The 27596-nt window shown below is 42.7% G+C and overlaps 1 protein-coding gene across 1 annotated transcript; it reads left to right on the top strand.

The window, feature by feature from the left end:
- LOC121579826 (retinal guanylyl cyclase 2) lies at window positions 1-27596 on the top strand. The gene is made up of 20 exons (XM_041894739.2): window positions 1-393; window positions 6699-7743; window positions 8007-8305; window positions 8711-9080; window positions 9199-9277; window positions 9407-9521; window positions 9741-9860; window positions 10101-10184; window positions 10303-10479; window positions 10578-10734; window positions 10918-11067; window positions 11207-11355; window positions 19081-19244; window positions 19444-19636; window positions 19787-19961; window positions 20863-20961; window positions 21910-22004; window positions 22169-22254; window positions 24680-24772; window positions 26651-27596. Exons 2-19 carry the CDS (start codon window positions 6936-6938, stop codon window positions 24762-24764), a joined length of 3405 nt encoding a protein of 1134 aa, XP_041750673.2. The 5' UTR covers window positions 1-393; window positions 6699-6935; the 3' UTR covers window positions 24765-24772; window positions 26651-27596.

Here is a 27596-nt window from a genome sequence, read left to right as displayed (position 1 = left end):
CTTCCCTACCCTTCACCTGCTCTCTCTCACCAACTATCAGTCTATCTATTTGTTACCAGACTGGGTGAATCTCACCCTTCTTCTCACGTCCCCATTAGTCCCTTGCTCCTAGGTTTGGGGCAGGTCCCAGTCCAAAATAGGGGCAGTGACTACAAGTACTAAATTACAGGAAGCCTATGGATTTTTGGGGATTATTTATTTTCAAATAAGAGGATTCTAAAAACGAGAAGAAATATGATTTTTCCCCCCTTACTTGGATTACTATTTATTTTCAATTTTCATGCCAAGATACTGCACCTGCTCTACTGCTGAATTTCAATCTGCTCGTCACCTGGATTCCTGCCATTCAAAGACGGAGAGCATCGATATGGCACTATAGACAAACTACTCCAGGTCAGCAACACTTCCAATCAATATGATTTTGTTTTATTATGTTTTAGTACTAGGTAGTTAGTATTTTCATTTCAGTACATTCTAACCTAACTTTTATGCTGTTGTGCTGTTTTATTGTGGTAAGTGGTTGAAATACTTACAAATGACTTAGAACTTTTCAGGGTAATTTAGTGAAATCTTTTGCCCCACCTGCACAGGTGTGTGTTCAGTATAGGTGTATAGACCAACATAATCTATGAAATCTGTAGTGATATCAGGATACCTTGATTACACCCTAGATTAAAATGTCAGATTCATAGAGGAATTTGTTTTTGATGGATTCAATAATCCTAGAGCAGCATCACATTTTAGTTGTAAGATCAGTAAATGTCCCCAAGAGACACTGTGCTGGATTTTTCATTCTATATTTATCCAGTATTGCTTTCTTATAATTTGTTTAATAGTTTAAGTCCTCACAGCTAATGTCATTCAATTGAATGTAATGGATATCAAGTCATAATTTGATTAATATACAACAAACATTTTATATGATGCTTGTGACATCACTTACTGTAAATTGTACCAGCCTATTAGCAGCTTCTTAGCTATTACCATTATTAGCTTTTTAACAATAGCCATGTAGCTTAGCTACTGTTTGCACACTGTGTAAACAATGTATGTGCTGGCCAGGGTTGGGGTTAATCCCATTTAAATCCCAGTCAATTCAGGAAGTACACTGAAATTCCAATTCCAATTCTCTTCAATGCTTTTCAATAAGGAAAATGTGTAATTGGAATTTGGTTTTATTTCTGAATTGACTGGAATTTAAATGGAATTGAACCCAACCCTGGTGCTACCTGCAACTCACAATAAACTATAACTTTATCATGTTGTACACTCACCGAATTCAGAACAGGTCATGTTTTATCATGTCAGCAACTGAGGGGCAACCATCCATTGAACATTAGTTCATGAATTTACATTTTAGTCATTTAGCAGACACTCTTATCCAGAGCGACTTACAGGAGCAATTAGGGTTAAGTGCCTCACTCAAGGGCACATCGACACATTTTTCACCTAGTCAGCTCGGGGAATCGAACCGGTGACCTTTCAGTTACTGGCCTAACCTATCCAACCTGTCCAGATAATTTGCACATAGCTGTGTATGTATAGAGTTAAGGAGAGAGGGACAGTAGGCCTACACTTTTGCTGTTTAACCAATATACTACGTACATAACACACTTTTAGCAAATAGCACTTTTAGTTTGAGCACTTTTTGAAACTAGCACTTTTAGTTTGAGCACTTTAATTTGTGAAATTAGCACTTTTAGTTTGAAATTAGCACTTTTAGTTTGAAAGTGAGAGGGCATGGGTCAAGGTGTGGTGACAGTGGTCTTTCCTTTCAAAATCCAGTTAACTCAATCAGGGTTAGGGGTCAATTCCATATAAATTCAGGAAGTGTTCAATTGAGGAAGTAAACTGAAATTCCAATTCCTATTCCTTCAATGGAATTTCTGTTTACTTCCTGAATGGTCTGGATTGAAATGAAATTGACCCCAACCCTGAACTCCACAGTTCCATTGATAGGACATGTTCTAATAAAAGGTCAGTGATGATCAAATCAAAGCTTCTTGATGTTCTTCCAAATCCAGTTATGTCTAGAGATATTACAGAGTGAGATAGAGGCCACCAGGGTGAAGGAGAGGCTGACCAAGAGGTCACAGGGAGCGAGGGACTTCAGAGAAAGAGAAAGCGATAGGGACATGGAAGCCAGATTTAGAGCCATGTTATCTGGCACCACTCACATGGCCCCCACCTGTCACAGCCTAAGAGCAGCTAATCTGATTTCCATTTGCATGTCATGAAAGCTGACTTTGCAAAGAGCTGGGCATTGATTCAGCCATGGTTTCAGGGCACCCTGGTCTGAAGAGACAGATGGACTGGGACTGAGCTCCTCCAACATCACATCACATTCTTATGTAATGAGGATATTTTTGTCCAAACATGTTGAGGCAGTTTTGAATGTTTAGTACTACAACACTGTCAGTCTTGTTCACCGGTGATTTGTCTTACAGTGGGGAAAAAAAGTATTTAGTCAGCCACCAATTGTGTAAGTTCTCCCACTTAAAAAGATGAGAGAGGCCTGTAATTTTCATCATAGGTACACGTCAACTATGACAGACAAATTGAGATTTTTTTTCTCCAGAAAATCACATTGTAGGATTTTTAATGAATTTATTTGCAAATTATGGTGGAAAATAAGTATTTGGTCACCTACAAACAAGCAAGATTTCTGGCTCTCACAGACCTGTAACTTCTTCTTTAAGAGGCTCCTCTGTCCTCCACTCGTTACCTGTATTAATGGCACCTGTTTTAACTTGTTATCAGTATAAAAGACACCTGTCCACAACCTCAAACACACTCCAAACTCCACTATGGCCAAGACCAAAGAGCTGTCAAAGGACACCAGAAACAAAATTGTAGACCTGCACCAGGCTGGGAAGACTGAATCTGCAATAGGTAAGCAACTTGGTTTGAAGAAATCAACTGTGGGAGCAATTATTAGGAAATGGAAGACATACAAGACCACTGATAATCTCCCTCGATCTGGGGCTCCACGCAAGATCTCACCCCGTGGGGTCAAAATGATCACAAGAACGGTGAGCAAAAATCCCAGAACCACACGGGGGAACCTAGTGAATGACCTGCAGAGAGCTGGGACCAAAGTAACAAAGCCTACCATCAGTAACACACTACGCCGCCAGGGACTCAAATCCTGCAGTGCCAGACGTGTCCCCCTGCTTAAGCCAGTACATGTCCAGGCCCGTCTGAAGTTTGCTAGAGTGCATTTGGATGATCCAGAAGAGGATTGGGAGAATGTCATATGGTCAGATGAAACCAAAATAGAACTTTTTGGTAAAAACTCAACTCGTCATGTTTGGAGGACAAAGAATGCTGAGTTGCATCCAAAGAACACCATACCTACTGTGAAGCATGTGGGTGGAAACATCATGCTTTGGGGCTGTTTTTCTGCAAAGGGACCAGGACGACTGATCCGTGTAAAGGAAAGAATGAATGGGGCCATGTATCGTGAGATTTTGAGTGAAAACCTCCTTCCATCAGCAAGGGCATTGAAGATGAAACGTGGCTGGGTCTTTCAGCATGACAATGATCCCAAACACACCGCCCGGGCAACGAAGGAGTGGCTTCGTAAGAAGCATTTCAAGGTCCTGGAGTGGCCTAGCCAGTCTCCAGATCTCAACCCCATAGAAAATCTTTGGAGGGAGTTGAAAGTCCGTGTTGCCCAGCGACAGCCCCAAAACATCACTGCTCTAGATGAGATCTGCATGGAGGAATGGGCCAAAATACCAGCAACAGTGTGTGAAAACCTTGTGAAGACTTACAGAAAACGTTTGACCTGTGTCATTGCCAACAAAGGGTATATAACAAAGTATTGAGAAACTTTTGTTATTGACCAAATACTTATTTTCCACCATAATTTGCAAATAAATTCATTAAAAATCCTACAATGTGATTTTCTGGATTTTTTCCCCTCATTTTGTCTGTCATAGTTGACGTGTACCTATGATGAAAATTACAGGCCTCTCTCATCTTTTTAAGTGGGAGAACTTGCACAATTGGTGGCTGACTAAATACTTTTTTTCCCCACTGTACATCCTTACTTCATATGTATCATTACTTCATACTTCATACAGTTGTCCAAAAGCAGTTGGTAATTCATAGTTTTTTTTCTTGACATGGTCAAGCATAGATTGGTAACTTTTTTTTCCAGTTTGGCACACAGAAAGGCGATGAGTAACTTGGCCAAAAATAATGGCACCAATAGGTGGTTCTGTTATAAGCAGTCTCACTTAAACCCTCATATCCGCCTCCCTGTTTGATCTAGAAACTTTAAACTTTGTACTGAACAAATTTGCATCAAGGACCCATAAAGTCCATCAGGATAGATTTTCCTCCATCTTGGAAATTTGGGAAACCATTGAAAAACGTATTCTCATGTCCAAAATAATACAACATTCGGTATGTATGCCAATGGTACATTTCTCAAAGTAGTTTGAGAAAAGCTAAGGGATCGGTTAAGAGTTACTGATAAATCAAGAAATCAGATTTTACGTGTCCATTTAAATCCTTTTGTAAATCCACTTCACAATGGCCTATAAACTTGAAACTTTTTAGGGGTCATTAGGCATTTGCCTGATGGCCCAAACTGAATTATTCCGCTGCTGTATTGTTCGCTACATACAGTGCATTCGGAAAGAATTCAGACCCCTTGACTTTTTCCACATTTTGTTACGTTACAGCCTTATTCTAAAATTGATTCAATAATTTTTTTATTCTCATTAATCTACACACAATACCCCATAACGCCAACGCGAAAACAGGTTTTTAGACATTTTTGCAAATTTATAAAAATAAAAACAAAAATACCTTACTTACATAACTATTCAGACCCTTTGCTATGAGACTTGAAACTGAGCTCAGGTACATCCTGTTTCCATTGATCATCATTGAGATGTTTCTACAACTTGATTGGAGTCCAAAACCAAGCCATGAGGTCGAAGGAATTGTCCGTAGAGCTCCGAGACAGGATCTGGGGAAGGGTACCAACACATTTCTACAGCATTGTAGGTCCCCAAGAACACAGTGGCCTCCATCATTCTTAAATTGGAATAAGTTTGGAACCACCAAGACTCTTCCTAGAGCTGGCCGCCGGCCAAACTGAGCAATTGGGGAAGAAGGGCCTTGGTCAGGGAGGTGACCAAGAACCCAATGGTCACTCTGACCGAGCTCCAGAGTTCCTCTGTAGAGATGGGAGAACCTTCCTGAAGGACAACCATCTCTGCAGCACTCCACCAACCAGGCCTTTATGGTAGAGTGGCCAGACGGAAGCCACTCTTCAGTAAAAGGCACATGACAGCCCGCATGGAGTTTGCCAAAAGGCATCTAAAGACTCTCAGACCATGAGAAACAAGATTCTCTGGTCTGATGAAACCAAGATTGAACTCTTTGGCCTGAATGCCAAGCGTCACGTCTGGAGGAAACCTGGCACCATCCCTACGGTGAAGCATGGTGATGGCAGCATCATTCTGTGGGGATTTCTTTTAGCGGCAGGGACTGGGAGACTATTCAGGATCGAGGGAAAGATGAATGGAGCAAAGTACAGAAATCCTTGATGAAAACCTGCTCCAGAGCGCTCAGGACCTCAGACTCGGGCGAAGGTTCACCTTCCAACAGGAAAACGACCCTAAACACACAGCCAAGACTATGCAGGAGTGACTTCGGGACAAGTCTCTGAATGTCCTTGAGTGGCCCAGCCAGAACCCGGACTCTGGACTTGAACCCGATCGAACATCTCTGCCAAAGGTGCTTCAACAAAGTACTGAGTAAAGGGTCTAAATACTTATGTGAAGTTGTTTGTGGTGACGTCAAAATGAGGGTTGTAGTACAAAACAAAGTCATCAGCAAATTGATTATCTCTAATCGGTTTCTGGGACCAATTCCATTCTAGAAATCATCAGGGAAGTATTCAGATCTAGACTCATTGCAGAGAAGAAACTAACGTCCGTGGGTGTGGCATAGTGTTTGGCCAGAGCAAGGAGTTTGGGTGGCCAGGCAACAAACACATTACCATGATGAACCATGTTAAGTTTGGCATTGATATCTTAAAAAATAAGGAAACTATTAACAATTAACTTTTTTGACTATGTAACGCTAAAGCTTAAAATAATAATACAAAATCTTCTTCTCATGGACTAAAAGTCAGATTCACTCCAAATGTGGTTTTGGACTCATCACAATAGTCCCTAAAGAGTTTGAGAAAATAACATTGATGCACTCAAAGATGGCCACACTATACCAGAAGATGCATATTAGCACATACGCTAATATGCTAAAATATGCTAAAAATACTTAAAATCTTCTTATGAACCATACGTCAGATTCACTCCAGATTTTGTCTTTAGACTCATGATTGCACATAAAGGAAGATAGTTTCTACATGATAGGGTGCTTGCGTTGTTATTCAACTTGCTTTGTTATCTTGTGTTCTTTCTGTTATCCTGTGAACTCTGTTCATTGCTGCTCGCAGCTATATTTTAATGTTATGTAATAACCCTACATTAATGGTAACATATTTAAAGTCCAATTATTATAGAAACAGTGCATTTCCGAGCCTCTGACACTGTAGCTCACCAACAATAACCGAGTTTTGTCCTAGAAAATTGAGACGGTAAATAATATATGTGTCAAAATGTCTAACTTTGTGCTCTCTCTCTCCCTCTTTCTCATATATTCCATGGAAGCAGCAATGGTTGGGAGTCCAGTGGTGACCTTCCCAGCTCTGGGCTAGTGCCCTACAGAGCACTAGGGGTCAGAACACATACACACACACACACACACACACACACACACACACACACACACACACACACACACTTCCCTCACACACACTCTTCCACACACACAAACACACTCTTCCCTCACTTCCAACCCTCCACTCCTCATCTGTGTTGTCTGACTCTAGATAGAAGCCCTGTGGGACAATGGCAGCTCACAGAAACTCTAGTTTCCTCCTCAACCTCTCCCACCACCCACGATGGACACAAGATCCCTCAATGAGGGAGAGGAGACAAAGAAGGACAGAGGATACAGATACAATGAACAGTACGACCCCCACATCTTCATCTGCAGTGCTACGCTCCAGAAGCTGGTGGGGCAACTGGCTTATGTTGCCCCTGCTGATGGCCACCTATCTACCCTGTGAGGCCTGGGGCGCCACTTTCACTGTGGCCATAGTTGGGCCCTGGACATGTGACCCTATGTACTCCAAAGCCCTCCCTGACCTGGCCGCCCGCCTGGCCACCGCCCGCCTCAACAAGGACCCCTACACTAAGAAAGGCTACTGGTATGACTATACTCTGGTCAACGAGGACTGTAAAACATCCCGTGCTCTGGCCCGCTTCACCTCTCTGGAAGGCTATGGCTCGGCTTTCCTCGGCCCTACTAACCCAGGCTACTGCTCATCGGCCGCCCTGTTTGCGAAAAACTGGAATAAGCCCCTTCTTTCCTGGGGCTGCCTGAAACCCAACATGGAGGATGGACAGTATCCCACCTTTCATCGGCCCTTGCCTCTGTCCTCCCGGGTTCTGTTTTCTATGCTGCGGTACTTTCGCTGGGCCCATGTGACCATCGTGACATCAGAGGATGACCTGTGGGAAGCTACGGGACACGAGCTGGCGGCCTCTCTGAGGGCCCTGGGCCTGCCGGTCAGCACTGTGGTCACCATGGAGCCTGATAAGGATGGTCCCACAAAAGCCTTGAAAAGGATACAGGAGTTAGACCGTGTCAGAGGTGTGTATGCGCGTTTGTGTGTGTGTGTGTGTGTGTGTGTGTGTGTGTGTGTGTGTGTGTGTGTGTATAAAAGGTGAGAGGAAAGATACACAACATCACTGACTCACTGTCATCTATTCCATTGTATGACACTGCCACACTGTAATGACTAATAATTGTCTCTACTATTCTCTTCTTCTGTCCTCTATCTCTGTCTTCACTAACCTTTTACTCTCCTCCTGTTCTCCTCCTTCTTTCCTTCTCCCCCTTCTCTGTCTCTGCAGTGGTCATCATGTGCATGCACTCAGCTTTGATCGGTGGTGTGGCCCAGTATCAGCTCTTAACCTCTGCCTTGAACATACGTATGATAGACCGTGGCTACGTTTTCATCCCCTACGACACCCTCACATACTCACTGCCCAAGGGCACAAACCTTCATGCCCTGACCAATGACAGCTTGTTGAGAAAGGCCTACGATGCAGTTCTCACAATCACCATGGATTCTGGCGAGAATACTTTCTATCAGAGCTTCAAAAATGCTCAGGAGAAATTTGAGATCCGCACCAGCACTCCACCAGATCAGGTGAGACATCCCAGAACACAGCTCCTGGGATATTCATCTAGTCATCATTAGTCACACATGCCATGGACATGCAGTACTGTAGCAAGCACCTTTGGATGAGCAACAGTACTCTTGAGTTTTAGTTCTTCACAAACAGGTAACCTATAGGTCTTTGGACCTCTCTAGCCTTAAAACCAAATACATATGAATGTTGTTGGAATGTTTTATTATTAATGATAATGACCAGTGGTTTGTCAGTGCCATACCACTGTCTTGGTAATGGTATGTTCCTCTATTTCTGTACTCCCTGCCTAACATCATCAAAACCCTTACTGCCAGTCTAAAGAGTCTACAGACAGAGTCTTCAATAACAGTCGGTCAGATAAATGATTTATACATTGTCACCACTCTTCTCCCCTGACATAGGTGTCTCCATTTTTCGGCACCATCTACAACATGATATACTACATGGCCTATGCAGTGGAGAAGAGTCGCATGGCAGCGGGGCGCTGGGTGGATGGGGAAACCATGCTCGAGAGCGATGGAGGGGTCAAATTTGAGGGCTTCAACCAGCACATCTCATCCGACAAAGATGGGTTGGGGATGCTGGCTCGCTACGTGGTCCTGGACTCTGACGGGGGAGATAAACTCTACATGACACACACTCTGGAGGCCCCCCACACCCTTGGCAAATTTGGGGCGGTCAAGTACAATGGGCGCTCCATCCACTTTGCAGGCAGTAGCCCCAGCACAGACTCCCGTTGCTGGTTCAGTCCATACATCACCTGTGGTGGGGGTAGGTGGTCTAGCGTTGGGGTCAGTGATGTACCAGTAGCCTATGGTAAAATAAGGTCTGTGTTCCCTCTAACTCTTTCTCTTCATCACTCTCTTTCTATCCCCTTCTCTGCCTTTAGGAATGGACGCAGGTACTATCCTCTTTCTGTTTGTCCTGTTCTGTGGGTTGGTTGGAGGTGGAGTTGCCTTCTATATGAAGTAAGTTAAGCTCAAACACAGGGAGGAGTGTGCCAATCAGCTGCCTATTTTGTCTTCTGCATTGAACACACTTTCGTTTGTAAATGAGGTTACTGATGTTTTGGGGTCTTCCCCTTTGTGTCTGATCAGGAGAGATGGCCGGATTGGAATCAGCTTTGGAGGATCAGGGGGAGGAGGAGGGTCCTTAAAAGTAGTCTTGAATCTGGATGACCTGATTTTCATCAATACCCAGAACAGCATAAGGGTCAGCTTGATGCCTATCATACCATAAAGGCCTATAGCCTAAATACTGTATTTGTGTGTGAGTTTGTGTCTGTTTTAAAGTCCCTTATCTTTGATGGACTTTCTATTCTGAAGCCCTTGTAACCTCTCTCTCTCTCTCTCTCTCTCTCTCTCTCTCTCTCTCTCTCTCTCTCTCTCTCTCTCTGTGTCTCTCTCTGTGTCTCTCTCTGTCTCTCTGTAGAAGCTGAATGAGGATAGTATGATGAAGAGTCAGCTGGACGTGAAAACGCCTCGCCACTCCGTGTCGGGACGCAGCTACTTTTGCTCCACCCCTGACAGCTCCAACGTCGCCGTCTTCGAGGTGGGTCACATGTTAATGTGGTGAATCTAATGTAAAACTACTGTCAAACAGAGACAGCAATCCAATATTCCAATGTTTGATGTGCTGCATGCAAGAAATAACACCCAATGTTGCTACTCTTGCCTGTCTTGGTGACAAACAGTTATAAACAAATACATCTCTGTTTAGTGTCCCTGTCCCTTGCATTTTGGGTTTTCCAGATAAACATTTGCTAATACCTTTATATTCTGTGTTCACTAGGGTGACTGGGTTTGGTTGAAGAGATGTCCCAATGGAAACACTGTGTCAAGTGTCAGTGATAGCACTACAAATATTTTCACCAAGGTGAGTGACTGACTGAGTGAGTCAGTGAAAACAGCAAGACATTGAAGCGCTGTCTGAACGCTGCACTGTTCCTCTGTCATAACCTACTTCTCCTCTCTATCTTCTCCCCCTCTCTCAGCTCAGGGACATGCGGCATGAGAACCTCAACCTGTTGCTTGGCCTGTTCCTCGACTCAGGGATCTTTGGTATTGTGACAGAGCACTGTAGCAGGGGCAGCTTGGAGGACCTTCTCAACAATGAGGAAATGCGTCTCGACTGGATGTTCAAGTCCTCCCTGTTGATGGATCTGATCAGGGTGAGGGGGGAAACAACTCTCACATTCATAGACATTTCTGACTATATCTCTCTCCTCATTGTTTACACTCTGTCCTCAATCTTTTCTTTCCCTCCCAGGGAATGAAGTACCTGCACAACCGGCATGTCATCCACGGGCGCCTGAAGTCCCGAAACTGTGTGGTGGACGGACGCTTTGTGCTGAAGGTGACTGAGTACGGCTTCAACGAGATCTTATCCACCCAGAGCATCAACTTTGACGAAGGCAGGCCTGAGGGTAAGTCCATGGGGACACATACAGGACAACGTATCAGAGACAGCTAATCATTCTCATCATTTACCAAGTAATTACAAGAAAATAAAGACACTTGTTCGTTTTCCCCCCTGGTCAGGTTGTGTGTGAAAAACACTTAATCCAACCCGCCACTCTTGTCCCCTAACTCCCTGGTCCACCTAACAGATCAACTGTGGACGGCTCCAGAGCTGCTAAGGAACTCCAAGCTAATGAAGAGAGGAACATTCCATGGGGACGTCTACAGCTTCGCCATCGTTATGCAGGAGGTCATCGCCCGCTCTGCTCCCTTCTGCATGCTGGACATGCCTCCCAAGGGTGAGACCTCATATCAAACAGTACCACCATACATGGGGCTAGTTGTGTCAGATGTAAAACAAATACAGCAGGACGGCCACCATGCCAATATGAACAGTACAATTATTGGACAGTATAGGTGTGTGTGTGTGTTTGACAGAGATCCTCAGTAAGTTGAAATCCCCCCCACCACTGTGTCGGCCCACTGTGTCAGCGGATGAGGCTCCACTAGAGGTGATCCAGGTCATGAAACAGGCCTGGAGTGAGAAGCCAGACATGAGACCCACCTTCGAGGAGATCTTCAAACAGGTTGCCTACTTTACTATACACAAACATACACAAAGCTACATATATACATACACACACATACAGTACATTGTTATGGAATAGGTCAGGTAGTTTAGACAGCACACTCCAGCTCACTACCACTTCCACACTCCATTCCCCCAGGGGGCAGCAGCAACCTTGTCCAAGTGCTGAGCCTGGTTTAAAAGCACATCAGGTGCCGCCACTTAAGGTGATCATCAGTCAGAGTGCCAGCTTGGAGTCGTGAGGCTGCTGGTTGGTTTGGTGGCCATGTGGCCTTTAGTTTGGTTTTGATTCTTTACTTTGGGCACGTCATTTGTAGTTTTCCTTTTTGTATATATTTATTTTTGTCATCATCTGAACCAATCAATAATCCGTTTGTGTCACGATCGTTGAAGGGAGTGGACCAATGCGCAGCGTGATTTGCGAACATACTTTTATTATTAGAGTACCACACGAACAAAACAACAAAACGATACGTGACGTCCTTGGTAACAGACACTAACCATACACGGAACAAGATCCGACAAAACACTGTGGAAAACAGGCTGCCTAAGTATGGTTCCCAATCAGAGACAACAAGCAACAGCTGATACTCGTTGCCTCTGATTGAGAACCACCCCGGCCAACACAGAAACACAAGAGCTAGATAATAAACCTAGAACACAAAACACATAGAAACAACACACCCTGGCTCAACATAACAGAGTCCCAGAGCCAGGGCGTGACAGTTTGGACTGGCCGACCAAGAGGTCAAGAGAGACAGAGCTGGCCCTGGACCAAGGTAAGGTTGCTGTCTCCCTGGGCACATGTACATTCAACAGCTAGGTGCATACACTGATTTTTCACCTAGATGCACATCTTAAATTTAGGTTACAGACCAGTTAACTAGGCCTAAGACCCCTAATCTTAGCGAGAGCAACAATATTAGCATGCTAGTCGGTTTCGTAACAACATGTTGTAAAAGAATGGTGTAATATGCTATTGTAAAGGACACCATGCTGCTTGCTTAGCGAGTACCACTTCCTCCCGACTCGGCCCATACCTGGCGCAAACTCGGGACCTCTGCCTTACTAGCACACGTGACCGTCCTCCCTTAAGTGTATTAGCAGATCGCGCCACCTCAAAATCTAGTTAATGAGGTGACCCAAGCAGGACACGTAAGGCTGAGGAGTAAGTTTCACACATCCCCATGTGCTACACTATGATAATGTCTAATTCATTAGGTTATTAATTTACAATATTACATGTGAAAGTCGGAGCACCACCAACACTTTTGTAGTCGGTAGGAAACTATAAATAGTTACAATTATACATGGCAGGTCCTTGCCTGCCGCCCTAGGCAAGACCTTAAAAATACATATTTTCCAGGACATTCAAAAGGCATCTTTTCCGGATGTTGAAAAATACATATTTTCCGGACATTGAAATCAGGTTCAGTTTCGCTTCTGAATTAAAGTTGAAAATATGTAATTTATAGACATCTATATTGGGCCAAATCAAGGCTGATCCAGACCGGACAAAATCTGAACCAAACATAGACATCTATGATTGGTTCAGATTTTGTCCAGACCGAACCAAAAACCAATGTCCATGGATGTGGAAATCAAGGCTGCTCTGGACTGCACCAAAAAAGGATGGAGGGATACAAACTTGAAACCACTGATTATGACAATGGGATGAAACTCCTGGACAACAGTTGTGATTGTCTCTTCCATATCGTCAATTTTACTTTGACCTGTCCTGTTTTTCTGATATGTTGTTTAACATGACAGCACATTTTCTTTATTGATTGGGCGCCATTTCGGTTAGGCTATTTGATCGGAAAAGCCTGTACGATGTAAAAAGTGTCCGTCTCATTACATTGTCATCTCATTACATTGTCATACATTTTATCTCCAGCCTGTAGGCTACAGAAAAGGCAACATACTCTTTCTACCATACCCTATATCTGCTACATGATTTATGTTAGATGTTTTTTTTGATGGAACGTTGGTGGAGCGCTGCAGCGATGCGTCTCTCCAACAGACCCCTGGAGAGGCGCGCTGGGAATGGACAAGACAAATATTTTGCGCCCCTACCTTTGACAAAGTGGGTACTGTTTATCACAAGGCGGCATCAGCACTCACCTAAAAACCCATATGTCACTGGTTGAGAGAAATTGTCATTGCTTTTTTGCAGAATTATGTGAGGTTTTATGTGTTGTTGTTGGAGGTGCGTCTTGCCCCGTTTAGCTCAGAAAATGCCGCCCTCGTCAATCTGCCGCCATAGGCGGCCTCCTAATCCTGCCTAATGAGAGGGCCGACCTTGCAATTATAACTACCTACAATTATTATAATTCTGAAAGAAATTGAGTTATTGAATGACAAGACAAATTCATATCTCAGAGGCAGCGAATACTTTATAAACGAATAAGATTTATTTTAAGCGCATCAAGATAAAGCAATTCATTTTACAGGATGAATGATTAATGAAGGATTTGGGGCAAAATGATACGATATGGTTACAGATTCAAACTCAACAGGGAATAGGAGAATTAGATGGCCCAAAAGGGTCAGGCAAGCAGTTATTCTAATAACTCTAAAACGAAACAACGCAGGAATGTCTAGGAGAAAGATAGCCTAAATAATATAGAGGGACACACAGATTTACACGCTCAAGCCAAGCAGGGATTTTAGGGATGAGGAGACAACATTGAATTAGTTTAAGTAAACTCTGTAGTGGCTCCTGGTCGAGGTCCGAATGAGTCCTTTCATGCACAAAGGAAAATTATAAACTGGGTGGTTCCAGCCCTGAATGCTGATTGGCTGACAGCGTGGTATATCAGACCGTAAACCAAGGGTATGACAAAACATGTATTTTTACTGTTCTAATTAATTATGTAACCAGTTCATGATAGCAATTAGGCACCTTGGGGGGTTTGTGATATATGGCCAATATACCAGGGTTAAGGGCTGTATCCAGAACAGCCATTAGCCGTGGTGTATTGGCCATCTGCCACACCCCCTCGTGCAATATTGTTTAAATATCCCTGTTCAATAGTCCAATATTGATATCAGCTCAGTCCACTGAGACTGAGGTGAGATCAATGGACAAAAGGTGCATTCCAGTTACCTATTTTCACTACATCTAGTGAAACAGAAGTTGGGCAGCAATAGAGCTCGCCAGCTTGTAGTCCTAAAAACCGGAAATGAGTTACCTCTGGTTCATTCAGCCATTCCTATGGGGGAAATTAATGTGGAAAGAATGGGGTTTTGGGAAAAACGCTGAAAATAAGGTCTGAGGTTAACATGCTTAGGAGATCTTATATGTTTTGTTCTATGAGATAATATCAGTCAGTTAACATGACCGTTATATGAATTCTGAAGCCTTTATGTGCTTATTTTGATTACATAAATGCTTCAAAATACACAAAATGATCTCATAGAACAAAATGTATAAGCTCTTCTAAGCTTGTGTTTACCACAGACCCTATTTTTGGTGTTTATCCCCCCCAAGACTACAAAACCGCCATACATTTCCCCATAGGCTTTGGCCAATGAGCCATGGTGGAGTTGGTGCCTACAAATATACACTATTACTAGTGCTCATTATGCGCGGTTTCGTGCAATGCTTATGTAGTCCAGTCTGAATGGAGAGCAAGGGTGGAGTCAGGCATGCATAAAAAAAAAAAAATGTTGAGTTTGTCCCACCAAGATTTACATGCTGAAATCTTGAGTTAAAATTAATTTCCTGCAATTCTACATAGTAAAGGTTTAGGCTCACTACTTGGTCAATTGATTTGATAGCATGCTTAAACTATGTAAATAAATTATATGAATTTATAGTTCACCTCTCTGTTTTCTTTTAGTCTTTAATAGGGTAGATTGTAACCATGTGTTTAAGCTAATCAAATCAAAGTGTATTTATGATACAGCGTGTAAAAGCTACACAATACAATGAAATGCCTACTCACAATAAAGCTCTCCTCACAAACAGTGCAATGATATTAAACTATATGTATTTGTATTTATATTAGGCTATAGCCTACAAATAGCTACACAAGATAGGTTATAGGCCTACTGCTAATTATTGTTTGTTCCTGAGCTGGCCAAATGCGCAGAGCTATCCTTCAGCACCACAAGTTGGTTCAACTTGTTCAAATCAAATCCAATTTTATTTGTCACATGTGCCGAATACAACAGGTGTAGACCTTACCGTGAAATGCTTACTTACAAGCCCTTAACCAACAATGCAGTTCAAGAAATAGAGTTAAGAAAATATTTACTAAATAAACTAAAGTAAAACATTTAATAAAAAGTAACACAAGAAAATAACAATAACGAGGCTATATACAGGGTACCGGTACCGAGTCAATGTGCGGGGGTACAGGTTAGTCAAGGTAATTTGTACATGTAGGTAGGGGTAAAGTGACTATGCATTGATAATAAACAGCGAGTAGCAGCAGTGTAAAAACAAAGGGGGGGGTCAATGTAAATAGTCTGGGTGGCAACTTGATTAATTGTTCAGCAGTCTTATGGCTTGGGGGTAGAAGCTATTAAGGAGCCTTTTGGACCTAGACTTGGCGCTCCGGTACCACTTGCCATGTGGTAGCGAGAGAACAGTCTATGAGTTGGGTGACTGGAGTCTTTGACAATTTCTTTGGGCCTTCCTCTGACACCGCCTAGTATATAAGTCCTGGAGGGCAGCAAGCTTGGCCCCAGTGATGTACTGGGCCGTATGCACTACCCTCTGTAGCGCCTTACGGTCGGATGCAGAGCAGTTGCCATACCAGGCGGTGATGCAACCGGTCAGGATGCTCTCGATGGTGCAGCTGTAGAACTTTTTGAGGATCTGGGGACCCATGCCAAATCTTTTCAGTCTCCTGAGGGGGAAAAGGCGTTGTCGTGCCCTCTTCACGACTGTCTTGGTGTGTTTGGACCATGATAGTTTGTTGGTGATGTGGACACCAAGGAACTTGAAACTCTCGATCTGCTCCACTACAGCCCCGTTGATGTGAATGGGGGTGTGTTCGGCCCTCCTTTTCCTGTAGTCCACGATCAGCTCCTTTGTCTTACTCACATTGAGGGAGAGGTTGTTGTCCAGGCACCACACTGCCAGGTCTCTGACCTCCTCCCTATAGGCTTTCTCATCGTTGTCGGTGATCAGGCCTACCACTGTTGTGTCGTCAGCAAACTTAATGATGGTGTTGGAGTCGTGCTTGGCCACGCAGTCGTGGGTGAACAGGGATTACAGGAGGGGACAATGCACGCACCCCTGAGGGGCCCCTGTGTTGAGGATCAGCGTGTCGTTGCCTACCCTTACCACCTGGGGGCGGCCCGTCAGGAAGTCCAGGATCCAGTTGCAGAGGGAGGTTTAGTCCCAGGGTACTTAGCTTAGTGATGAGCTTTGTGGGCACTATGGTGTTGAACGCTGAGCTGTAGTCAATGAACAGCATTCTCACATAGGTGTTCCTTTTGTCCAGGTGGGAAAGGGCAGTGTGGAGTGCTATTGAGATTGCGTCATCTGTGGCTCTGTTGGGGCAGTATGCGAATTGAAGTGGGTCTAGGGTTTCCGGGATGATGGTGTTCATGTGAGCCATGACCAGCCTTTCAAAGCACTTCATGGCTACTGACGTGAGTGCTACGGGGCGGTAGTCATTTAGGCAGGTTACCTTCGCTTTCTTGGGCACAGAGACTATGGTGGTCTGCTTGAAACATGTAGGTATTACAGACTTGGTCAGGGAGAAGTTGAAAATGTCATTGAAGACACTTGCCAGTTGGTCCGCACATGCTCTGAGTACACGTCCTGGTAATCTGTCTGGCCCCGCAGCCTTGTGAATGTTGACCTGTTTTAAAGGTCTTGCTCACATCGGCTATAGAGAGCGTGATCACACAGTCGTCCGGAACAGCTGGTGCTTTCATGCATGCTTCAGTGCTGCTTGCCTCGAAGCGAGCATAAAAGGCATTTAGCCCGTCTGGTAGGCTCGCGTCACAGGGCAGCTCACAGCTGGGTTCCCCTTTGTAGTCCATAATAGTTTGCAAGCCCTGCCACATCCGAGGAGCGTCAGAGCCTGTGTAGTAGGATTCAACCTTAGTCCTGTATTGACGCTTTGCCTGTTTGATGGTTCGTCTGAGGGCATAGCGGGATTTCTTATAAGCGTCCAGATTAGTGTCCCTCTCCTTGAAAGCGGCAGCTCTTGTTTAACATCCTGGTACTGTCTTTTAAGCACCATGAAGGGTGCTCCAATTGCTTAAAATGACGTCTGCTCAAGATCTGTTGCCTACACCTAATAGTCATACTCATCACTTATTATCATTTATTATTATTATTATTATTATTATTATTATTATTATTATTATTATTATTATTATTATTACAAATATAAGATTATCACTTCCCACAAACGTGCTTGTTTAGTAAAGTTATATCATAGCTAAATCAATGTCTGGCAAGATCACATAATGATTCATTTGCATTTTACATAACAGAACCGAATATAATACCATCGCATAGTAGGTCTATAACGTTACTGTTACACCAAAAACATCTCATTTCTAATGAGATTTTAGGATGGTTAGCTGAAACTGAATAGTTCCAAAAAATTTCTCATGCGCCAAAACTCAACAGAGCATACCACTAGGCAGGATATATGCTTTGATTGAAACAAAACACAAGAAAGGCTAATAGTTTGTTAACACCATCTGCTCTAATTTGCTCACGAAACAGTAATTCAAGAAGATCTAAATTCATATTTCCATGTAGCTGATGGAGATTAATCAAATGATTGGCATGGAGATGCAGTTTGAACTTTTAGGTAGCCTGTGTTTGAGGGTATTAGAAATATAACATTTTCTTGAGACAATATGTGGGCATAGGCAGACTTTGCAATTGGAGGATTCATATTATGCATATTCTATATTGATAGGTTATTCAATTGGCTACATCTGTCAGTACAAACTTTGATTGAGGAAATTATGACGTAATTTAATTATAATTGTTTTGCTCCATCACCTAAAAAAATAGCACTATACCACTGTATATTATATTTCCTCACTATAAGGTTGGAATAATACTGTGAAATTCTGAAAATTACGATAATACCCTTTTAGTGTAAGAGCTGTTTCAAAGGACCACCTGTAATTTCAGTCTGTTTTGTTGGGTTGGAGTTTTGGCCTGCCAGGTAACATCACCAGGTTGTAAATTAGTTAATATACCAATAACAAACAGTTCCAACCCTCTCTGCCAGTTTTCCTCGTCCCACTCAGACCACTCCCAGACAGTACTAGCAAATTTCTTGCTTGAGAAATTGCTCTTTGCTAAGAAGCAATTTTTGTTTCCTTTTGACAATTTTAATTGAAAACAACCACAGTAAGGTACTTAATTGTTACCTTTAATCCTGAATATGGTGGGGAAGGAGGAGAGAGTGATTAGATCCTGTCCTGTCTTTCATCTCTGCTGTTGGTGGGCAGTTGCAGACAGGTAGATGTCTACTTGGTGAGCTCTGCTGGTTCCAGGCACCTCAGATTGGCCTGGTATTCAGTCAGCCAGATGCTTCAGTATAGATGGGTTGAATTCGCCCTACAATTTTTTCACAGACATGCAAAGGGCACACACCTGAACACAATGAACTCAGTCTCAAGCTAACAAGAACTCAAAGCGACATGCTTTTTGTGAACTATATTACAGTAATATGTAACACACTTCACCTCCTCACTGCATGTTCTATGTTTTCCTTTCATACTTTAGTTCAAGAGTATAACCAAGGGGAAGAAGACCAACATCATAGACTCAATGCTGCGTATGTTGGAGCAGTACTCCACCAACCTTGAGGACCTGATCAGGGAGAGGACAGAGGAGCTGGAGGTGGAGAGGAAGAAGACTGACCAGCTGCTGGCCCAGATGTTGCCCAGGTCAGCCCCCCTCTCCTCCCACCTCCCACAAAGCTTCACATGTCTATTTGCAACATCAAAAATAAAAAATGTCTCTGTATTGAGAATATTGAATTGTATTACTGTGCAAGTGTTTTAGTTAATTGGCCGCTTGTTATTTATTCTCCTAACCTCTATCCGCATCCATCTATCCACTCCCTTGTCTTGTCTTACACTATAGGTCTGTGTGCCTGGCCCTTAAGACAGGCAAGCCTGTGAAACCAGAGCACTTCTCTGAGGTCACTCTGTACTTCAGTGACATTGTGGGCTTCACCACCATCTCTGCACTCAGCGAGCCCATTGAGGTGGTAGACTTACTCAATGATCTCTACACACTCTTTGATGCCATCATCGGGCAGCATGATGTCTACAAGGTGAGAATCCTGTCCTGCTGCAAAAGAGTTGTGTCCTATTAGTGATGCAATGGAAGCTTGTTCTACGTTCAATACAAATCCTGGAAGTAAATGGGTGGATTCCAAATTTCCCAATTCGGACTATAAAGATATTGATTGTGTGGCCTTCAGGTGGAGACCATCGGAGATGCCTACATGGTAGCCTCTGGAGTTCCAAACCGGAACGGTAGACGCCACGCAGCTGAGATGTCCAACATGTCCCTGGACATCCTCCACTGTATTGGAACCTTCAAGATGAGGCACATGCCTGACGTCAAGGTCAAGATTCGTATCGGCCTTCACTCTGGTGCGTGGCCCATCTAAAATTATTTGTCATTTTTTAATCCTCTGTCTCAGCATTCATAATGTAGACATATTGACTGGCCTTTTCTCTTGAAAGCCACAATTCTTCATTCGTTTTTCAGCCAAACGGTAGCCCCGCCACTTGGTTTGCTATTAAGCTGTGGGATAATATAATAATAATATATGCCATTTAGCAGATGCTTTTATCCAAAGCGACTTACACTCATGCGTGCATACACGGGGCTGGAGAAATGTTACTGTCAAATTCATAGATGGAGCTATAGATGCAATGACTGGCAGTCCATGAGATCAACTGCTATACATTGCAGTTCATGCATATGCAACAAAGTTAACAGATGAATAGTAAAATTCAATACTTAAGCAAACTACATTTTTTATATATTATATTTAATGAAATTTGAGAATGAGTATTGGAATTCTCTAGAACATGGCATTAACATCAGAGTATTGGAGCAAAAGTGTATTTTTACCTGATCCCCGTCTGGAACATATTCCTGGAACAGTGAAATGTCATCCACTTAGCCCTGTCATCCTATTAGTCTCCACTGCCTAATACATTCTTCTAGTTACTCTACCCTACCAATTAATATGGAAGGTTTTGCATGTTTCTAGTAACACAGAAGTGACTACTTTTAGGTATGGTAAAGGACAGCTCAGAAAAAACATAATTGTATTCTGTATAAATATTCTGACATCTCTGCTAAACATTGAAAGGATATTCTGCAATTAAACTGCATTTGCCATTTTTTCTCCAGAGACTTCTGTGAGACATATTGGAGGCTCTTTGAATAAGTCATGAATCACAAGTCATAAATCCGAAATTATGCTACTTCTGATCTTATCAGCATGTGTATCATCTACATGTGTGTTTCTGTGTCCACCAGGCCCTGTGGTGGCAGGAGTGGTGGGTCTGACGATGCCTCGGTACTGTCTGTTCGGAGACACTGTCAACACGGCTTCTCGAATGGAGTCCACTGGGTTGCGTGAGTACCTCACACTCGTTGTTTGCCCATCACGCTGTGTGAGGTCACTATGGATAGGGACAGGTGTATTGCCATTTGTGTGCATGCAACAAGAGGCTAAGGAGGTTTACGATGAGCAGTCCTGACTAATCCTTTAAGACTATCAGTAGAATTAGTGGGCAAATGTAGGGTTTAATCAAAATATCCTCCATTGCCTCAGATACCCTTTCACCAATTATGCTGGTACAGCAATTGTTAACTTCATAATGTGTTGAGATTTGTATGTGTTATAAGTTAATGTAACACTTATAAAAACCATTGGGTTGATGATACGAATAGTTAAACAACCTCATAATCTTCTAATCTTTCAAAACAATATATGCTTATTTAACTGCTGATTCCTAGCAACACATAGGGTATTTCTAGTAGTGAGGGGCAACCAGTATAGTCGCTATAGTGAGTATATGTAGCTCAGTTGATAGAGCAGGCGCTTGCAACGCCAGGGTTGTGGGTTCGTTTCCCACGGGGGGCCAGTATGAAAATGTATGCACTCACTAACTGTAAGTCGCTCTGGATAAGAGCGTTTGCTAAATGACTAAAATGTTTAAAAAAAACTAAAATATAATGTCTGTACTAGTCAGTGACATAAGAGTACAGGAAATCTCACATCTACTCCCACCATGTGGCCATACATATGAATTGCTGCACAAAAAACTGCTCTTGTGACTACTGTCTATGGGCTCACACACAATAAATGATATTGTGTTGCTCTATACTAAATCAATTTATGATCAACCAATGAATGAAAATCTAAATATATGTAGGATATGTGAGTACTGTATGATGTCACGAATGTTGATACTCTATAGACATGAATAACTAATGGTCATTGTTTACATTTAATTAACTGTCAGAATATTTGAAGACTAATGCTGCCTTTGTGGTTGCTGTTGTTGTTTGATATCCCAGCTTACAGAATCCATGTCAACCAAAGCACAGTCGATATCCTACATGAACTGAAAATGGGCTACAAAATAGACACCAGGGGCATGACAGAGCTGAAGGTAGACACACACACACACAGAGACAGACAGACAGACCCAAACAGTGAATTCACTTAACTTGCCACTCAAATCTATTTTTATTTGTCACATGCTTTGTAAACAACAGGTGTAGACTATCAGTGAAATGCGTACTTACATTCTGTTATTCCCTACTTCTCTTTCAGGGGAAGGGTGTTGAAAACACATTCTGGTTGGTTGGAAGAGCTGGGTTCGACAAGGTTCTCCCCAGACCGCCTGATCTTACTCCAGGGTAAGATTTAACAAGCCTTCCTGCTCTATTTATATTGTACTTTATGTTTCTCTTAACTATACTCTCAATGGCTCTCAGTCCTGCCGGGTGCTTGTCCCAAGCCCCTTGTCAGTAGTACTCATGCAACCCGTTCGCATTAAAGTTGATTTTCATCTGGGGCGGCAGGTAGCTTAGTGGGTAAGAGCGTTGTGCCAGTAACCGAAAGGTCGCTGGTTCTAATCCCCGAGCCGACTAGGTGAAAAATCTGTCGCTGTGCCCTTAAGCAAGGCACTTAACCCTAATTGCTCCTGTAAGTCGCTCTGGATAAGAGCGTCTGCTAAATGACTAAAATGTAAATGTAAATCTAGGTCATCGTGGATATAGAGGATAAGATGTCCGAAAATAATTTAGAAAAATCTGATAATGTGTGGCTGGAACTAAAAGTTTTATAAATCATAATTTCTATGTGCTGCTGACCTGACCCTTGTGTCGTGGTTCAGTTCACGTGCTCACCCAAATGTAAAATTCTTCATCTACCACTTGTCTGTTTAACTCAAATGTAATTAATCCTGACCTCCCACTGCACTACAGTGCATTCAGAAAGTATTCAGACCCCTTGACTTTTTCCACATTTTGTTACGTTACAGCCTTATTCTAAAACGGATTAAATAGTTTTTTCCCCTCATCAATCTACACACAATACCCCATAATGACAAAGCAAAAAAAGTTTTTTTTAATTTTTTGCAAATGTATTAAAAATACATAAATATTCAGACCCTTTACTCAGTACTTTGTTGAAGCACCTTTGGCAGCGATTACAGCCTTGAGTCTTCTTGGTTTTGACACTACAAGCTTGGCACACCTGTATTTGGGGAGTTTCTCCCATTCTTCTCTGCAGATCCTCTCAAGCTCTGTCAGGTTGGATGTGGAGCGTTGCTGCTCAGCTATTTTCAGGTCTCTCCAGAGATGTTAGATCGGATTCAAGTCCGGGTTCTGGCTGGGCCACTCAAGGACATTCAGAGACTTGTCCCGAAGCCACTCCTGCATTGTCTTGGCTGTGTGCTTAGGGTTGTTGTCCTGTTGGAAGGTGAACCTTCACCCCAATCTGAGGTCCTGAGCGCTCTGGAGCAGGTTTTCATTAAGGATCTCTCTGTACTTTGCTCTGTTCATCTTTGCCTCGATCCTGACTAATCTCCCAGTCCCTGCCGCTGAATAACATCCCCACAGCATGATGCTTCCACCACCGTGCTTCACCGTAGGGATGGTGCCAGGTTTTCTCCAGATGTGACGCTTGGCATTCAGGCCAAAGAGTTCAATCTTGGTTTCTTCAGACCAGAGAATGTTGTTTCTCATGGTTTGAGAGTCTTTAGGTGCCTTTTGGCAAACTCCAAGCGGGCTGTCATGTGCCTTTTACTGATGAGTGGCTTCCGTCTGGCCACTCTACCATAAAGGCCTGATTGGTGGAGTGCTGCAAAGATGGTTGTCCTTCTGGAAGGTTCTCCCATCTCCACAGAGGAACTCTAGAGCTCTGTCAGAGTGACCATCGGGTTCTTGGTCACCTCCCTGACCAAGGCCCTTCTCCCCGATTGCTCAGTTTGGCCGGTTGGCCAGCTCTAGGAAGAGTCTTGGTGGTTCCAATGCTGCAGAAATGTTTTGGTACCCTTCCCCAGATTTGTGCCTCTACACAATCCTGTCTCGGAGCTCTACGGACAATTCCTTCGACCTCATGGCTTGGTTTTTGCTCTGACATGCACTGTCAACTGTGGGACCTTATATAGACAGGTGTGTGCCTTTCCAAATCATGTCCAATCAATTTAATTTACCACAGGTGGACTCCAATCAAGTTGTAGAAACATCTCAAGGATGATCAATGAAAACAGGATGCACCTGATCTCAATTTTGAGTCTCATAGCAAAGGGTCTGAATACTTATGTAAATGAGGTATTTTTATTTTATTCTTTTAATACATTTGCTAAAATTAAAATAAAAACCTGTATTCACTTTGTCATTATGGGGTATTGTGTGTAGATTGCTGAGGATTATTTATTTTTAAATCCATGTTAGAATAAGGCTGTAATGTAAAAAATGTGGAAAAAGTCAAGGGGTCTGAATACTTTCAGAAGGCATGTGTGATGAACACTCTCCCTGGCAGGCAGCAAACAACGCTGTAATGTTTTAACACATTAACCTGGTGGTTGCCTCATTTACCCCTGTCCACATGAACATTTTATATCTGTGTTAAGAGTTCAAACTCAGTTGTAATGAACATTCTGAGACACGGTTGTCAACAGCGGTTGTTGAAAACAGTTGTCAGTGTGGACAGGGCTTTTGTTGCTTCATATGCTGGGATTGATATGTTTAATGCCTATTCCAAGATAGTCTGAGTGCTCAGTGTGCACTGCCAATCAAACAAGACACTAAACCTTCTGTCTTTGCCTTTCCTCAGGGCGAGCAACCATGGCATCAGTTTGGAAGAGATTCCTCCAGATAGAAAACAGAAATTCCTTGACCGGCAGGCGAGGAATAAGTAGCCTGTAAGGTATGCCTGGTTTAACTATCATATTATAGATTTACAATTACTTTATTTCCCCAAATGATTTGTAATGTGAGTGATGTCAATTCAGGTACATACAGTGGGGAGAACAAGTATTTGATACACTGCCGATTTTGCAGGTTTTCCTACTTACAAAGCATGTAGAGGTATGTCATTTTTATCATAGGTACACTTCAACTGTGAGAGACGGAATCTACAAAAATCCAGAAAATCACATTGTATGATTTTTAAGTAATTAATTTGCATTTTATTGCATGACATAAGTATTTGACCATCAGAAAAGCAGAACTTAATATTTGGTACAGAAACCTTTGTTTGCAATTACAGAGATCATATGTAGGTCTTGACCAGGTTTGCACACACTGCAGCAGGGATTTTGGCCCACTCCTCCATACAGACCTTCTCCAGATCCTTCAGGTTTCGGGGCTGTCGCTGGGCAATACGGACTTTCAGCTCCCTCCAAAGATTTTCTATTGGGTTCAGGTCTGGAGACTGGCTAGGCCACTCCAGGACCTTGAGATGCTTCTTACGGAGCCACTCCTTAGTTGCCCTGGCTGTGTGTTTTCGGGTCGTTGTCATGCTGGAAGACCCAGCCACGACCCATCTTCAATGCTCTTATTGAGGGAAGGAGGTTGTTGGCCAAGATCTCGTGATACATGGCCCCATCCATCCTCCCCTCAATACGGTGCAGTCGTCCTGTCCCCTTTGCAGAAAAGCATCCCCAAAGAATGATGTTTCCACCTCCATGCTTCACGGTTGGGATGGTGTTCTTGGGGTTGTACTCATCCTTCTTCTTCCTCCAAACACAGCGAGTGGAGTTTAGACCAAAAAGCTCTATTTTTGTCTCATCAGACCACATGACCTTCTCCCATTCCTCCTCTGGATCATCCAGATGGTCATTGGCAAACTTCAGACGGGCCTGGACATGCGCTGGCTTGAGCATGGGGACCTTGGGTGCGCTGCAGGATTTTAATCCATGACGGCGTAGTGTGTTACTAATGGTTTTCTTTGAGACTGTGGTCCCAGCTCTCTTCAGGTCATTGACCAGGTCCTGCCGTGTAGTTCTGGGCTGATCCCTCACCTTCCTCATGATCATTGATGCCCCACGAGGTGAGATCTTGCATGGAGCCCCAGACCGTGGGTGATTGACCGTCATCTTGAACTTCTTCCATTTTCTAATAATTGTTTCAACAGTTGTTGCCTTCTCACCAAGCTGCTTGCCTATTGTCCTGTAGCCCATCCCAGCCTTGTGCAGGTCTACAATTTTATCCCTGATGTCCTTACACAGCTCTCTGGTCTTGGCCATTGTGGAGAGGTTGGAGTCTGTTTGATTGAGTGTGTGGACAGGTGTCTTTTATACAGGTAACGAGTTCAAACAGGTGCAGTTAATACAGGTAATGAGTGGAGAACAGGAGGGCTTCTTAAAGAAAAACTAACAGGTCTGTGAGAGCCGTAATTCTTACTGGTTGGTAGGTGATCAAATACTTATGTCATGCAATAAAATGCAAATTAATTACTTAAAAATCATACCATGTGATTTTCTGGATTTTTGTTTATGATTCCGTCTCTCACAGTTGAGGTGTACCTATGACAAAAATTACAGACCTCTACATGCTTTGTAAGTAGGAAAACCTGAAAAATCGGCAGTGTATCAAATACTTGTTCTCCCCACTGTATGTACGCTATCCCTGATGCAGTGAAAATAATTTTAAAAATTGAATAATGACGTAAGCTTTATGCAACATCTTTTTGAGTGCGAACCCATTACACCTTTTCGTTTGTCTCAATTCAGGTACATACCAATGAATTGTGCTGCATTTATGATATCCCTTTAAGTGATAATATATCCTTTTTTTTTTACAGATTGTGTTGCCCAGTCCTCCACCTACCTGTTGGAGTGAAAGACCAGATAGGTGAATTGACCAGGTTGGTTGAGAGGAGAGGATGGGTTAGGGGTGTGTCTGACAGACAGTCTGTCGCATCACCCCATGTGTCCTGTCGAGTGCTGATCCACATTGCACAAATAAGCCAAAGTCGGAGAGACACTGTCTGTCTTTAACACATTACATTTGTTGCACAGAGCAATTAGTTAAAATAAGAGTATATTAAAAATAGAGCAAATGTGGGAAATAGGAGGGATAAATAAAGGTGTATTACAATCATGTACAAAATACCAAATATATTGATTTAGGAGTCACTGTAGAATGAAAACATCACAGCACAAACATGGGAAGAGATTGGCTCTTTGCTTGAAATAAACTATAAATGACCATGATATTGTGTGTAATATACTGTATGTATCTCTACTGTCTCTTTTGCTTTGTAGAAATATTGGACAGAGTATGAAAATGTATTCATACTCAACTATATGACAAGGGTATATTAAAATGTAGCACGTACTGTAGTGTATCTCACCTGCTCTATTTAAATTTGGTACTGTAATCTCTCTCAATGATACATTCATCTTAGAAGTAATCTATTTCCTTAAAGGTATAAGGTAGGCTGTTGAAGAATCTGGTCCAAGGCATTCTGTTTTTTTTTTTTTCCTTATTGTCGTGCTTCAATAATTAACGCCTTCTTATTGTTTGAATGATAATTGAGAAATATCAACCCATTAGAAAATATTCATTCATATTTTTTCAAACATTTGCCAGTTGGAACATTAATTTAATCATTTTCTAATCAAATAAATATATTGCAAAATCACTGTTCCCAAAATGAAGCTTCACTTCAACAGATTATTAATACATTTACAGTGAGGGAAAAAAGTATTTGGTCCCCTGCTGATTTTGTACGTTTGCCCACTGAC

This window comes from Coregonus clupeaformis, chromosome 13 (assembly GCF_020615455.1).
Source record: "Coregonus clupeaformis isolate EN_2021a chromosome 13, ASM2061545v1, whole genome shotgun sequence".
Lineage (NCBI taxonomy): Eukaryota > Metazoa > Chordata > Actinopteri > Salmoniformes > Salmonidae > Coregonus > Coregonus clupeaformis.
This window is presented reverse-complemented; position numbering and strand designations above follow the sequence as displayed.

Bases quoted from the DNA above. Each gene is read 5' to 3' on its own strand.
- LOC121579826 (XM_041894739.2), top strand. From the start codon at position 6,936: ATGGCAGCTCACAGAAACTCTAGTTTCCTCCTCAACCTCTCCCACCAC. The intron at 10,185-10,302 runs GTGAGTGACTGA...CCCCTCTCTCAG, and splicing joins CTACAAATATTTTCACCAAG to CTCAGGGACATGCGGCATGA. The intron at 22,005-22,168 runs GTAGACACACAC...CTTCTCTTTCAG, and splicing joins GGGGCATGACAGAGCTGAAG to GGGAAGGGTGTTGAAAACAC.